Genomic DNA, 14,510 nt, shown 5'->3' on the forward strand with positions numbered 1-14,510 from the left:
CCACAGGCTGACACTCTAACCACTGAACAAAACCAGCTAGGGCTGTAGGGTACATTTCAGAATATTTATGAAAGGCCTTGAATAATTCTCAGAAAATAAGTACATGTTCAATAAATGTTTCATACAATGTGGATGTAGCTTGCTTGAAAGTAAATTTAATATGAAAAGAAATACCTATTGAGTTTGTACTATCTGCCAAGCGGATCTGGGTGACGACTGAGGAGTCAGATAAATATCCCATCTCTGTCCCTAAAAGAAGCATCCAGGCCAGTGGAGGAAGAAGGCTACAAAAGGCGCCCCTAACCCAGCAAGGGAGTACCAAAAATGGCCTCCTGCAGGTGATACTAATTGCCTATTAGAGGATGAGCAGGTAGGCGGAAAGACAGGTGTATGGCATCCCATGTGGAGCCGAAGACTTCAGTCCCTAGAGTCAAGGCTTAGGATGAATGAAAAGAGAGTAACACCAAAAGAAGAGGAAAAGAAAAAAGAAAGTGCATTTCATCTTCCACCTCAAGGCACACACACTAGCCACTGCTTCAGAGATCTGGGGGGCAGCTGTGTAGCCACTTCCAGCAAAACACGGTTAGCGAACCTCGCAGGACCTTACAGGAAAGCTAATCTCCCTTCCTTACCCCGACCACCTAGTCCTCACTGCTCCGCACACCGGAGGAGCTAGCGCCTCACTGCGCAGGCGCCAGGTCTGGCGCTAGTAGCGCCGGGTCTTCCACTAGGGTTCCCCTCTAGCCCCCAGGCTTTCGTTTCTCTACTGCTCTCCGCAGCGGTTTCTGGCGAGACTTGGAGCCGGGGTGGGGGCGGGCCTTCCGGTGGAAGGGCGCGTGGGAGAGGAAGCTCACCACTGGGTAAGGTTATCCGTGACTTTGTGGGGGTCTGTAGCGCGGTATGGGTGGGGGTTGGGGGGAGGGTTGGGGTCCACAACTCTGTAGGGTCGCCAAGAACAGGAGACAATTTCATTTTTAAGCAGATTGGAAGGTTCGCCGGTATCATACAAACAACTTGGCCTTTTCATGCGTAAATTGAGGGATTTTCTAAACTAAGTACGCTAGCCTAGTTTCCTCTCCGGCGCAGTTACTGTCTTCTTGATTAGGGAGCTTTCAAGACTTCGTTTCTTTGTTCACCAGATGGTTTTTTGCACCGCAGCTTTGTGTGGGGTATGCAGATTAATTTTGTTAGCAGCTTGAGAAAAATATAATAAAGTTATATTTAAGAAAAATATTCGCGAAATACCCTGCCAATTCGACGTCAGGTGACTTGACGCTGTTCCTTCCATCACAGGCAGGCGTGATCCAGTCAGTTGGAGGGTTTTGGGGATGTTCTTGTTAAACTGAATAAAGCTGATATACAGGAGATATATATATATATATATATATATAGTCTCCCACATTCAAAGGCTGATAAATCGCATTGTTTACCCATATCTTCAGAAAAAAATCACTTCTGTCGTGGTAAACAACCTGCTTCCCTATTTATAATGATCTGGCCCTCTAGCAACCTCAGCGCGAAATTATAGCTAATTTGCCTACAAACGTCAGGTGGTCATAATAATCTGGCCACTCAGCGTATATCCAGAGCCGTTGATGTCTCTGAGACCCAGTAAAATGATCAGTACCGGGCTTTAAAAATAAGAAAGCATTTTGTTTAGATTGTTTTCCTGGAAACACATGTGCACAGCCTGTGAGTTCCTTAGGGCCAGCTGATTAGGGCAGGCACTGGGCCATGAGTTCTGTGCGCCAGCCTCGCTACACAGGAGACAGTGTAACTGTCCTCATGTAGCAGATGAGAAAACGGGGGCCAGGAGTGCAGTGCCTACTACTAACACGTTAGGCCATGAAAGCGCAGAGGCAAAATCCCACCGAGATTCTCAGCTCCAGAGCTGGAGCTCTCCTCTAACCACTGGTTTTTGAGAAACTGGAGAAAGCTCTCTCCAGCAAGATTTATACACCCGCACACGAAGGATTCAGCATACATTTTTAAAGTTCCACAGGATTCACCACGCCAAGGGATATCCAAGTTAGGAACTCCAGCACTTTTCAAAGAAAAAAGGCAAACCTAATTCGAAACCAGTATTGAAATAAACATTGAACCTGACCTTTTCAGTGCATCAGAACTATCAGAAAAAAATTCAAAGAAACTTGCCCTTCTATGCCAAAGTAAAAAATATGGGAATTTCCTTATATGGGCCTAATATGTTTGGGTAATTTGTTTTTTGCTTACCATTTTTAACTCCAGTTAATTTTCCTTCATGATACTGTTTTATTTAGTTCACATTTAAAGAAAAGTGATTTAATTGTACCTCTTAGAATGGCTTCATGTGAATAAAAATCTAATTGACATGTAAAATATTTGCCTTTTACTTTAATGCCTTTAACAAAGTCATCAAATTTTTTAAAAAAATGGAAGGAATCCATAAAAAGGCATATCAAGGCCCTAAAAAGTCCTAAGTATGGCATTTGAATTTTTTAAAAACTTAAGGCTAGTTATACTTACCTGGCAGGGGAGATACCATGATCACTAAGGTGGTTTTCCCAGGGCGAGGCTTATCCATTGCACTCCGGATGTGCTGACCCCTGCGATTTCCCCAAACGTGGGAAACTCGACTGCATAATTTGTGGTAGTGGGGGACTGCGTTCGCGCTCTCCCCTAAAAAAAAATAAAATAAAATAAAAATAAAAACTTAAGGCTAGTAAAAAGTGGCAGTTTGCCAGTATTAGAACCAATATTTATGGACAGCAAAACTTTTAAGCTGTTTTAGCCTATGTGGGGGGGGAAAAAAGAACATCAAGTTCCTATGCCATTCTTAATCAGACACATATGGGCTATGTGGAAGGAGACTACAAAGCAGTATTGATAATTATAACCATTTTCAGTTTCCTTCTATTTAGCAAGTGGTTCTCTGTTCCTAGTAAGAGATTCAGGTTTGAAAAGTTTATTCCCTTTCTCCATCATAAAAGTTTTAGGACTTGGATTTTGTGATATAATCACATTCCAATGGATTCTATTGAGACCTTTTGATTTATACGCTACTAGAGGCCCTGTGCACAAAATTTGCGAGGCCTTTAGAGGTTTAAAGCACTAACTTGCTAACTATTTTCTGTTTATACATTAAACCAGCGGTTTTCAACCTTTTTCATTTCATGGCACACATTAATTACTAAAATTCTGTGGCACACCAAAATATGTATATATTTTTGCCAATCTGATAAAAAAATAGGTATAATTTTGATTCACCTACACCGGACAGCTATTGCGTTGACTGTGGTCATTTTATTTGACAACCTAAAGGAAAAGAGGGACTTTGTAGCAATTTGAGAGTTTTGAACATCACTTTCTGCTTGAACTCTTTGGAGATGGAATTCAGGAGGAACTTCAGGCTGTGACTGACTTCCAGTAACCCACCCTGAACCCCGGAGTCTTCTCAGATTCTCCGTGAAGAGGAGTCAGCTGGCACTCAAGTACTAGCAAAGGACTTAGTAACTTGACTCTCAGCCCTACTACAAAATTCCCTTCCCTTCCACCAAAACATTCACCCCAACAGGAGGACCAAGAAAAAAACTTAAAGGGGTTGGACTGGGGCTGAATCAGGGCATGCTGTATAGGAGATGACGTGGAGTGAGGAACTGTTCTGAAAGAAAGGATGTTACAAGTTAGTAGATCTTTGCTTAAAAAAGACCTACAGGAGAGGAAACTTGAGATTGAATCAAGATTCAGAAGATTTACATGTAGCTGTCGTTATTGCCTATATCAGGGAGATTCTTCTGATAATATAATATCATGGAGAATTATAACATGCTGTCGATTTGGACATAAACCTTGTTCTCTTACTTTTTTTTTCTTGCTAGTAATTTTAAGTCATTATGCAGCAACTTAGGCAAACTACTCTGCTAGGATAGACTGTATACTAATATTTAGATCACCTATGATAGAAGTTCTGTGATGGTCTTTTTCTTGTCTACCTTGATACCAGGAATCAATTTAGATTGCATTTAAATGACTTCAACATACTTCAGTTCCTTTTTTATTTGACCCAAAGAAGCACTAATAGGTCTGAATGTTGTCATTGTGTTTTAGAAGCCTGAAGTCAGTAAGATGAAACCCAACATCAGGAATGAGAAGCAAGTAACTTGTATGGAAGAAATGTAACACAGAATACATTGGATGGTTTGACTACAACATGATTAGTGCAGGGTGCATTAACTAGATTCTCTGGTTTTCAAAAACTTGAGTTGTAACAAGTCTTTTGATGTGCTATTTCAATTTTTAGTAGCAAATGTGTGTATAGGGCATCTTATGAAAATTCAGGACATATACGAAAAAATAAAATAAAGGAAAAGAGGTCAGTGTCCCTGACTAAATAGTCAGGTATTGCATGTTTTACAAACTCTTGCGGCACACAGTTTGAAAATCACTGTGTTAAACAGTTAATGACTTTTTCTCTCATTGATGAAAATATAACCCCAACTCATCCCCATCCATATAATGAAGCAAGAGTTGGGAGAGAAGTGAATCTGGGATCTAAAAAGAAAAGGGAAAAGAAACAGCAAGACTTGCACAGACCCCTGGTTTGGGGGGGTCAGGGGAAGGCAAAGGAATCTTGGATCTAACAGTTGTCCCTTTGCTGGCCTTCAGGTGGCACTATTGGCCCAAGATTGCTTGGTTGGTTTCAGAATGATAAATGGTTTGAGATTGAGAATTCTTAAGTTGGTTTGAGGCCAGTCTCTGCTCTTTCAATGGATCTTGACATATACATTAAATATTCCTTAATTTAAACACTGGTTTTTGGTTTTGTTTTTCTTGCACTAGATATTTTGAAATGTACTTAACACCCTCCCTGTTTAGGAGGGTTTTTTTGTCTATTTTTTCCACCTTTTTTTCAAGACAGGTTTATGACATTTTTCTGTTTGGAGATCAACTCCTTTTTATCCCAGCTGAACTATCCCCCAAGATGGTCTCTTAGCATAGATTCTCATCTCACTCTGTACAAAAATGTCAAATTAGCATATTCTGCCAATAGTTACCTACATTTAACTAGAATGGAATACAATAGTTATTTCACCAGAGCATTCTTGGTTTTTATGTATCACCAATATAATTTTTGATATTTTAGCTATGATTTCTGCATATTAGAAATACCATTTATATACCTATTTGAACATTCTATCCCTCTTGCCTCGACCTGCACAGCTAGGTTCAGGATCTGAAAGAGGGGCCGATGCACAAATGAAAATGCTATACAAGAAATATGAATTTAGAAGGCATTGGGGCCCTAACTGGTTTGGCTCCGTGGATAGAGCATCCACTGAAAGGTCCCAGGTTCGATTCTGGTCCAGGGCATGTACCTTGGTTGCGGGCACATCCCCAGTAGGAGGTGTGCAGAGGCAGCTGATCGATGTTTCTCTCTCATTGATGTTTCTGACTCTCTATCCCTCTCCCTCTCTGTAAAAAATCAATAAAATATATATTTTTTTAAAAAAGTGGCATTGGGGGGGGTGGGGGCAGGTGGAACCTCTTTCATGAAGAGGCTCACTGAGTCCTGGCCTAGTCTGCTTCTTTTTTTAAAAAAATATATTTTTATTGATTTCAGAGAGGAAGGGAGAGGGAGAGACAGATAGAAACATCAATGATGAGAGAGAATCACTAATTGGCTGCCTCCTGCACGCCCCCTACTTGGGATCGAGCCCGCAACCCAGGCATGTGCCCTTGACTGGTATCGAACCTGGGACCCTACAGTCTGCAAGCCGATGGTCTATCCATGGAGCCAAACCGGCTAGGGCAGTCCGCTTCTTATTCAGTTTTAGATACACATCTTGCCCTCAGTAAAGCACGGCAAACAAGCAGCAGACAGACAGTCTCAAAGGTCAGTAAAGATCGGTAAGGTCCAGTAAACATTTACTTGGAGGCTATCAGGTCAGGAGATTACTTTGAGACACCACTATCTCAACATGAACAATCGGTGCCTAGCATAAGCCCTGCTAACACTCAAGGTCCATCAGCGTCCCGCGTTCCTTGGTGCCTGCTCATGACAGTGTTGGCATGCGGTGGCTTCCCACACCTCTGAAGAACAAGCTACTGTTTTCAGCTAATAAGACTTAGCTAGTTTGCATAAAAGCAGAATATAGAAGATGGAAGATAAGCAATATCACAATTCACGAGTGCCCTCTATTCAGGAATAAAATGAATCTTTTGAGCTCTTCACTGTATTTCTATAAGACCACTATCTTTGTTTTTCCCAAATGGCTCTCAGTCTCTAAGCAGAATTCAATCCAGCAACCTAGAGGCTAAATGACCTCATAACTCATTAGCAGTTCGCAGCCATCTGGAGCCCTTGAGAAGATCAGTGTTCAAAGGGCTGATAATAAAGACAACAGCATAATTATTTCTCTGCCATGATTAAACCTTTAGATGGCAAGCAGTCAGCATATTTATTCTGCAGACTGCTTAGGTGGGTGTTTTTGAAGGTATAATAATACTGTGGTAGGAAAACTTGTTTCTCTGCCCTCATCTAGCCTACAAATAGGTAAACTGACCATAACTTATTGAATCACAAAATAGTTCATTGTAAAAAAGGGCATAGAGCAAGAGTGTAGTATATGAACACCAAATATAAAAATTGCAAATATAAAACATGCAAAGGAAATAGCCACTTGGACTGTGGATGTTCTCAACTCCAAGGCATGTCCTGCCAACAACATGGACAGAATCACGTGTGACTTGCTGTGTTTTCGCTTTCCAAAGTGTTCATTCAGTAATCTTTGAATGCCTAACACTAACCCATTTGTCTTCTCATTTTCTGTAGGGACTCTTTCTCCCTCCTGCCCCAGAAATGTCTTCACTTTCAGAATATGCCTTGCGCATGACTCGCCTGAGTGCCCGGCTATTTGGTGAAGTTGCCAGGCCTACTGATTCCAAATCCATGAAAGTGGTGAAACTGTTTAGTGAGCAGCCTTTGGCCAAGAGGAAGGAGACATATGACTGGTATCCAAATCACAACACTTACTTTGCGCTCATGGGGATACTGCGTTTTTATGGCCTCTACAGGTAATGACAAAAAAAACAAAGAGCAACCAGTAAGGGATTATTGCAGTAGATCAGAAAAGGGGGGAAAAATAGCCTTTCCATCTTTATAGTTTTGTGGTTCTTATAATAGTGACCAGCTAGTCTAAAAGATAGTTTGGGGGGGGGGCGGGGTGAGGGAGGGAGACTTTCAAAATATTCATGATGGAACCCTGGCCAGGCGCTCAGTGGTTAGAGCAGTCACGGATTCTATTCTTAGTGAAGGGCAAGTACCTTGGTTGCTGGCTCAATCCACCCAATTGGCGCATGTATGGGAGGCAACCAGTCGATGTATCTCTCTCACACACCCTCTTCCCCCCTCTCTCTCTTTCACTCTCTCTGAAAAATCAATGGAAAAAAATATCCTCGGGTGAGGATTAACAAATATATATATCCATGATGGGCCTACCAAAAATAAAGGGAAACATGCACTTATTGGAAGACATAAGTTAATTATGTCCATAATGTGACTTAACTTGACTAGATACTGAGCTATCGAGAGATGTTTAATTGGTCAAGAGCATTCTAAGCGGATGCGGAGGAAAACTGGTCCAAACTTGAGCAGGTTCCTGTTGGTCGATCTGCTTCCTAGCTGGTGTGGGGCAGCCTCATTTCTTCCCTGGTGGCAATTTTGTTGGAGTTCTTACTGCCTTCCACCCTTTTCTGGCATTTTTTGTTGGTACACTTTTTAATATGCTAACATGGTCTAAATGAGGTGTAGTTCACCTTTAATTGTAATATGTAAGCTATTAAAATAGAATAATAATGTATAATAGTAAAAGTAGTAGGCTCTTTCCTGCATTTGTATGTTTGAGTATGTATAGGAAGTGGGAGCTCAGAACACTATACAACTCTCGAAATAAAATATATCAAATACCTGCCTAGGGCAACAAAACAAAATTTAATTTGGGACTGTTCACTCTAATGTAATAAAATTACTAGTTCATTCCAGATAGCTGCATTCATTTATCCAACAGATATTTTTTGAAGTACCTTCCACATGTGGGCACTTATGATGGGCACAAGGGAGCCACAGTGAACAAATAGGATAGATTTTCTTAGTTAATATATTATTACAGATTATAATCCATGCATATTTGAACTTCTGGTATTGCTTTGGGGACAGTTTCCCTTGCCATTAGCCTGGGCTCAGAAAATAAAAATTAATTTTATTATGACCGAAAAGAAAATATCACTGGAGGGCAGATCTCCTGAATAGAAAATTATAACCCATAACAAAATCACATTCAGCTACATTAATGTACCTATTTGCTGCCACTTTCCATTTGTTTGAAAAATAAAGCCTTGCCTATCTTTGGGGACAGGGAAAAAACACTTAGCATTTCGTTATCCATAGAAAAGCATAATTATTTTCATGTAAATGGTTCCTTGCCTGCTGTGACAAAAGGCAGGATGAAACTAGACAATTTACATACAATAAATAAAATATTACTCCAAGACTTGCAAGGGGGAGGGAAGCACAGATTCTCAAAAATAGTGACCCATTCAGTCTAGCAGGTACTTGGGCCATTTCATCAACAGAGACAAAAACCCCTGCCTTTGAAGCTTTCTTTCTGGCTGGGGGTGGATGGGAATGGGGAAGGGAATGTAGAAGAGGCGGAAAAACAGTAAATAATTATGTGGTATGTTACAAAGTTGGACATCTGTGGAAAGAAAAATAGTGGAGCAGGCTGGGCAGGATCAAGGGTGCTGAGAGGGCACTAGGTGAGTGGGGGGCAGGTAGATGACAGTCTTAAACAGGATAGTCAGGGTTAGCCTCATTGAGAAGATGAGGTTTATGCTGAGACTTGAAGGTGATGAGTGAGCCCCGTGGAACCTGGAGAAGAGCTTTCGAGACAGAGGCAAGGGCAGAGCAAAGCCCTGAGGCAGATGTGCACCTGGTGTGTTCCAGGAGCAGCACGGAACAAGGGGTGAGCGGTAGGAAGATCATGAAGGGCTCTGAGGGCTGTGGGAAGGACTCTGGCTTTTGCTCTGCGTGAGATGGGGAGCCTTTTGCAGGGCTATGAAGAAAGGAGCGATAGGATGTAACTTAGATTTTAGAAGAATTACTCTGGCCACTGTTGAGAATAGATTATTTGGGCAGTCATACCTAATCCCAAAGAGGTAGGTTGTATCCATCATGTTCATGGACTGAAACAACATACCCTATAAAACCACTATTTCAAAACAGCCTAGGAAGTTAGAAATTGGCCAGCAAAACCCTCTGTGACATTTAATTCATATGCTATTATTGTCCATACTTTACAGATGAAGAGAATAAGATTCAAAGAGGGAAGATCACTTATCCAAAGTCACGCAGCTACTAAATGGCGGAGCTATGATTTGAAACCAGGTTCAAATGGGTTCCCACGCTTACATATTTAAACACCACTGTTCTCTAGGTATTTGATTGCAAAATACAGACATTTTTACACATCGTGGGCAGTCTTCATCTTACACCCATCTGCTTGTACTTATAGTCCTGGTTGCCTTGATCCCTAGAGTACCTGTCTTTTGATTTGGCTACCATCTGCCTGAGCCTTTTGTTGTGAACTGTCTACTGCCATTAAGTCAGCTTCCTCCACACTATTCCCCCTTGTAGTAGGTGCTGATTCCTGGGGTTCTCAGGGTCTCTGTGTAGCTATTGAAGTTTTTACCCACTTTCTGCTCCTCTCGTATTTTGTCTTGGTATAATAGGGAAACTTGGGTAATTATTAGTGTGGTATCATAGTTCCATGGGTTTACATGGCTGGCCCAAGAATTAACTGTCATTATTTCTCTGAAGGGGAACTGTAATTTAGAAGTGAACTTTTGGAATACAATGAATCTGTATGTTGGGGACTCCCCATCCTTTCTGCCCACCAGGCTGAGCATGTGCTGTGTAGAAGTCAGGGATTAATTACCACAACCACCTAAGGCAGTGGTTGGCAAACTCATTAGTCAACAGAGCCAAATATCAACAGTACAACGATCGAAATTTCTTTTGAGAGCCAAATTTCTTAAACTTAAACTATATAGGTAGGTACATTGTTATTAACTTAATTAGGGTACTCCTAACGCTTAGGAAGAGCCGCACTGAAGGGGCCAAAGAGCCGCATGTGGCTCGCAAGCTGCAGTTTGCCAACCACGGATAAGGGAACAGTGCTAGATTGGTGTACTTTTCCAATCTGTAAAATCCTGGCTTGTTTTTTCTCTCTCCATTCAGAGACGAGCATCAGGACTTCAAGGAGGAGCAGAGACGTCTGAAGAAACTTCGTGGAAAGGGGAAACCAAGGAAAGGAGAAGGAAAAAGAGCAGCAAAAAAGAAATAGTGTTTGTCAGTGCGAAGAGAAACTTCCTCCTCTGCAACTGAGAGCAGAAGCAAGAGTTTATTCTCTTTCCCCATGTTGAATGAGGAACACATGCTCCGTGTTGAAGTCTGATCCAGTTAAAGTGTGACCGGTTTCTTGACCACATTCTAATTCTGCAAAGTTATTTTGGCCTTGGCTTTGTAATCTGAGGTTTACCACATTCCCTAAAGAAATGAATGCAGCCCAGCCAGTGTGGCTCAGAGGCTGAGCATTGACCCAAGAACCAAGAGGTCATCAATTGGATTCCTGGTTGTAGGCTCAATCTTGACCCAGTAGAGGGCATGGAAGAGGCTATCGATTGATGATGTTGCTCTCTCATCAGTGTTTCTCTCCCTCTCCCTTCTTCTCTCTAAAAATCAATAAAAACATTTTTAAATGTATATATATAAAAAGAAATGAATGCATAGATTATTGTTGAATGGCTTGTGTGGGGTGAGAGTGGGGTGTTGGGAAAGGGAGGGAAACATTAAGTAAGCACACTAGTCTCATTACTTTCTCTTGCTTTCCCATAAGCCCTGAAGTCTTTCATCTCTGGCTGTTCAGCCACTGTCTCCACCTCCAAGCTCAAACTTTATGTGCCTCTCCACCTACTCCTTTGAGAATATCTAATAGAGTATATACCTGGTAAGAGAATATTAAGCATCTGCTGTATACAAGGTACTGGGGTCCTGGTAATACAGTGATTAGCAAGAGAAACAGTCCCTACCTGGTAGGACTTTCAGCCTTGTGGAAGAAATGTTACCTAATTATGTAAATACAATAGTATTAAATGCTACAAAGGAAAAATCCAGACTTCTAGGAGAGGGTGGAGGGTTGGCAAATTGATCCAAAGCGATAGCAAGAGGCCCAAACGTCAGTAGGAAGTTTAAAGAAGGCCTCCCTAAGGAGATGATGTTTAAGCTGGCTCTGAAGGATAAGAGTGGGGCAGAAGAAAACGATGGTAAAACAGGCACAGCGACCACCTAAGGTAAGAAGTCCTGTTCAAGGAGTTGAAAAAGACCACTAACTAGTTCTGATTGGTCATAAGGAAATAGAGGGCAGATCATGAAGGGCTTTTGCAAGGTCTGTGAAAAAGCTTGGCCTAACCAACTTCACCAAAGATCACAGTGTATGAGATATTATTTCCATTAGAGAGGACTGATGTATACAGGTGAGTAGCTAGCTGCTCATTTTATTGTATTCTAGCAATGGAAGCCTCTAGGGAGGTTGTGAGGGCCTCTCAGGTGTTTTTTTTTCAAGAGTTGCTCTGAAGATGTCTAGCACTGTCTATGCCTGGGTCCAGCCCCAGCGGGTCCAGGGGTCCCCAAAGGTGTGGACGGAGTCGGAGAAGAAGGAATGACATGGAGACAGCGTTCAGTTGATCAGCAGCCTTGCCAGGATCTCTAGCCACAATCTCCAGCCAAGTTCTATGTCCATGTTCTCTTGCTAGGTTCTCCAGCCACGTTCTCCAGGTTCTCCAGCCAGGTTCTGTAGCCATGTTCTCTTGCTAGGTTCTCCAGTCAGGTTCGGTTTAGGTTAAGTGATTAATTACCTGCCTGGCACTTAGTTAAGAGGTTTTATTCCCTCCCTAACTTCAGGGGAAAATCCCTACCTGGGGAAACAACCTTTCTTGGAGAGGTGACCTTGGTTAAAACACAGCGCCAAGAAGGTGAGCAAACATATTAAGAACAATAAGTATGCCATATGTGCCAGGTCCCTTGAAACATCAAGGATGGACTGGCTCCCGGCATGTCTAAAGTACTTTTTTTTATTGTAATAAAAAGATATACCATCTTAACCATTTAACCATTGTTTCTACCTCTCAGGAAAAGAGAGCACAGTGCACAGGCAAGAGTATGTATAGCTGCTACAATTTTCTTTCTCTGCAACTTTAGAAATATTGGCAATAACTTCCCTGTGAATAATTCTTGAACTAGAAAGAATCCCACTATATGTTTAGATAAATGATATTTTCAAGAGATACATAATCCAAATGGTATGGCCAGGCCTATATTATAGTCAAAAAATAAAAACTATTGAATTACATAAACAAAGCTGCAAAACTATTATTCTGCAATTTGGCTCAAATAAACATAAAAATTCTCTACAAATAATAAAAACCTATTAAAATTGGGTGATTTGTATCTGATAGGTGTGAATTCCAGCAGAAAGCTGAGAATACATTTAGAACTCTTTCCTTGAGCACCTGCCACGTGCCTGACATATTAGTAGTAGAAAACATAGCTAAATAGACTTAGTCTGTAAAATTGTGTGAATTTGTGTGAGCATGTTGTAAAATATTGACAAGATCTCAGGGATTTCTTCTGGAAAGTGCAGACACGCTGTGGGCCAGTGTATCTGAGCCTGGTGGGTGGATGACTATCCCAGGATGCTGGGCTGAGAAACAGGCTTGCACCCAGTGCAGAACATCCCAGTGAGTTTCAGATTTATGTCCTCTCCAACTTTTGAAGAAGGCCTGCATTACAGGAGCTTAGGAGAATTAATGTGTTATTTTAAAAAGAGTAACTATAATGGACACCAGCAGCCAACCTGAGTCAGAAAACAGACTTGGTGGTTGGTTCACCAAGAGCCTGCGCGGAGCCTTAGCACTGTCTTTCAGGAGCTTGCAGACCACCCGGCAGCTGATTAGTGTGCCTCTGCTCCATGCTGAAAGTCAGAAACTAACGCTAAAATGTATTTACGTAACTGTACCCTAAAACCAACTGATAAAGTAAACGTGGTGTAACTCAAACCAGCCTGTAGAGCAGATGAAAAGTAGAAGATACGAGGGGGAGTTGACTCCTGATGCCATGAAAGCAACACATCTCAGGACACCAGTGACCAAGGGCTAACTGCCATCAGAACTTTAACTGTAGGTAGGCTAGCCAAATTGTTTAATTGGCGTTCTCTTGCCAAGACTGAAACTATTTGTTTTCCCTCTAATGTTTGGTATTTTGTGTGCATGGAGGATTTTTCCCTTGATTTCAATGGCATAATAAAAAGAAACTGGGGCCCTAGCTGATTTGGCTCAGTGGATAGACCGTCGGCCTTTAGACTGAAGGGTCCTAGATTCGATTCCAGTCAAGAACACATGCCTAGGTTGCAGGCTCAATCCAAAGTAGGGGGTGTGCAGGAGGCAGCTGATCAATAATTCTCTCTCATCATTGATATTCCTCTCTCCCTCTCCCTTTCTGAAATCAATCCTCCTATATAATAAAAGGCTAATATGCAAATTTTCCCCTCGGGAGTTTGGGAGACCTGGAGTTTGCTCACTCGCTACAACATGCGCTGGCCACCAGGGGGCGGTGTGGAACATGGTGGGTGACCAGCAGCGGCAGCAGGGTGCTGAGGGAGCAAGGGAAGGAGGAGGCAGGGAGGCAAGGAACCACACAGTGGCAGCGCATAGGCAGCGAGAAGAGGAGGCGGGAAGGCAGGGAACCTGATCGGCCCTAATCACTGGCCAGGCCTAGGACCCTACCGGTGCACGAATCTCGTGCACTGGGCCTCTAATAAAAATATTTTTTTAAAAAAGAAAGAAATTGGGCTTTGGATTTAAAAGTCATGAGTTTGCGACAAAGTTCTACCTACTGGCTATGTGGCCTTATGTCAATTGTCCTCTCTGAACCTCTTTCTGCCTCTGTAAAATCATGATGATAAAACTTCACATATATTTGTGACAAGACCTATGTAAATTGTAAAAGTCAAATATTTCTACATAGTTATTTGTATAACTAGAAAGAATTAATTATGTCTTAACCCCTAGAGTGCCGGGGAGCGTGATTGCGCTCCTCCCGTCTTTCGCCAAAAGTGCCGGGAGCACTATCCCGCTCCTCCTGCAGTGTGAACATTATATGTTTTGTTTATAATACAATCAGCAAACAATATATGTCAAAGATGAAAACAAATGTAGTAAAGCTTTCCTTAAGTTTTTGAATATGTAACTTCATTTACTTGCGATTCATAATTTTTTTCCTAAACTGCTGTAAAATCAGCAAAAATGCCTTGCAATTTTAGCATAGTTCCTAGGATATTGGTTGGCACTCAAAGGGTTAAGAGCAGATTTTTCCAAGGCAATGTTTACAAATATCTGCTAAAAATACAAAGTTCTCTACA

At 41.8% G+C, this 14,510-nt stretch overlaps 1 protein-coding gene across 1 annotated transcript; it reads left to right on the forward strand.

Moving 5' to 3' along the window:
• The first annotated feature begins 765 nt into the window (after positions 1 to 765).
• On the forward strand, positions 766 to 10,583 carry MRPS33 (mitochondrial ribosomal protein S33). Its single transcript, XM_006777094.2, has 3 exons — positions 766 to 860; positions 6,812 to 7,053; positions 10,274 to 10,583. The coding sequence occupies exons 2-3, from the start codon at positions 6,839 to 6,841 to the stop codon at positions 10,377 to 10,379; spliced, it is 321 nt and encodes a 106-aa protein (XP_006777157.1). The 5' UTR covers positions 766 to 860; positions 6,812 to 6,838; the 3' UTR covers positions 10,380 to 10,583.
• The last annotated feature ends 3,927 nt before the right edge of the window (positions 10,584 to 14,510 follow it).

This window comes from Myotis davidii, unplaced genomic scaffold (assembly GCF_000327345.1).
Source record: "Myotis davidii unplaced genomic scaffold, ASM32734v1 scaffold329, whole genome shotgun sequence".
NCBI lineage: Eukaryota > Metazoa > Chordata > Mammalia > Chiroptera > Vespertilionidae > Myotis > Myotis davidii.

Excerpts from the sequence above, each read along its gene's own strand:
- MRPS33 (XM_006777094.2), top strand. The coding sequence starts at position 6,839 with ATGTCTTCACTTTCAGAATATGCCTTGCGCATGACTCGCCTGAGTGCC. Across the intron at positions 7,054-10,273 it reads CGTTTTTATGGCCTCTACAG|AGACGAGCATCAGGACTTCA; the intron begins GTAATGACAAAA and ends CTCTCCATTCAG.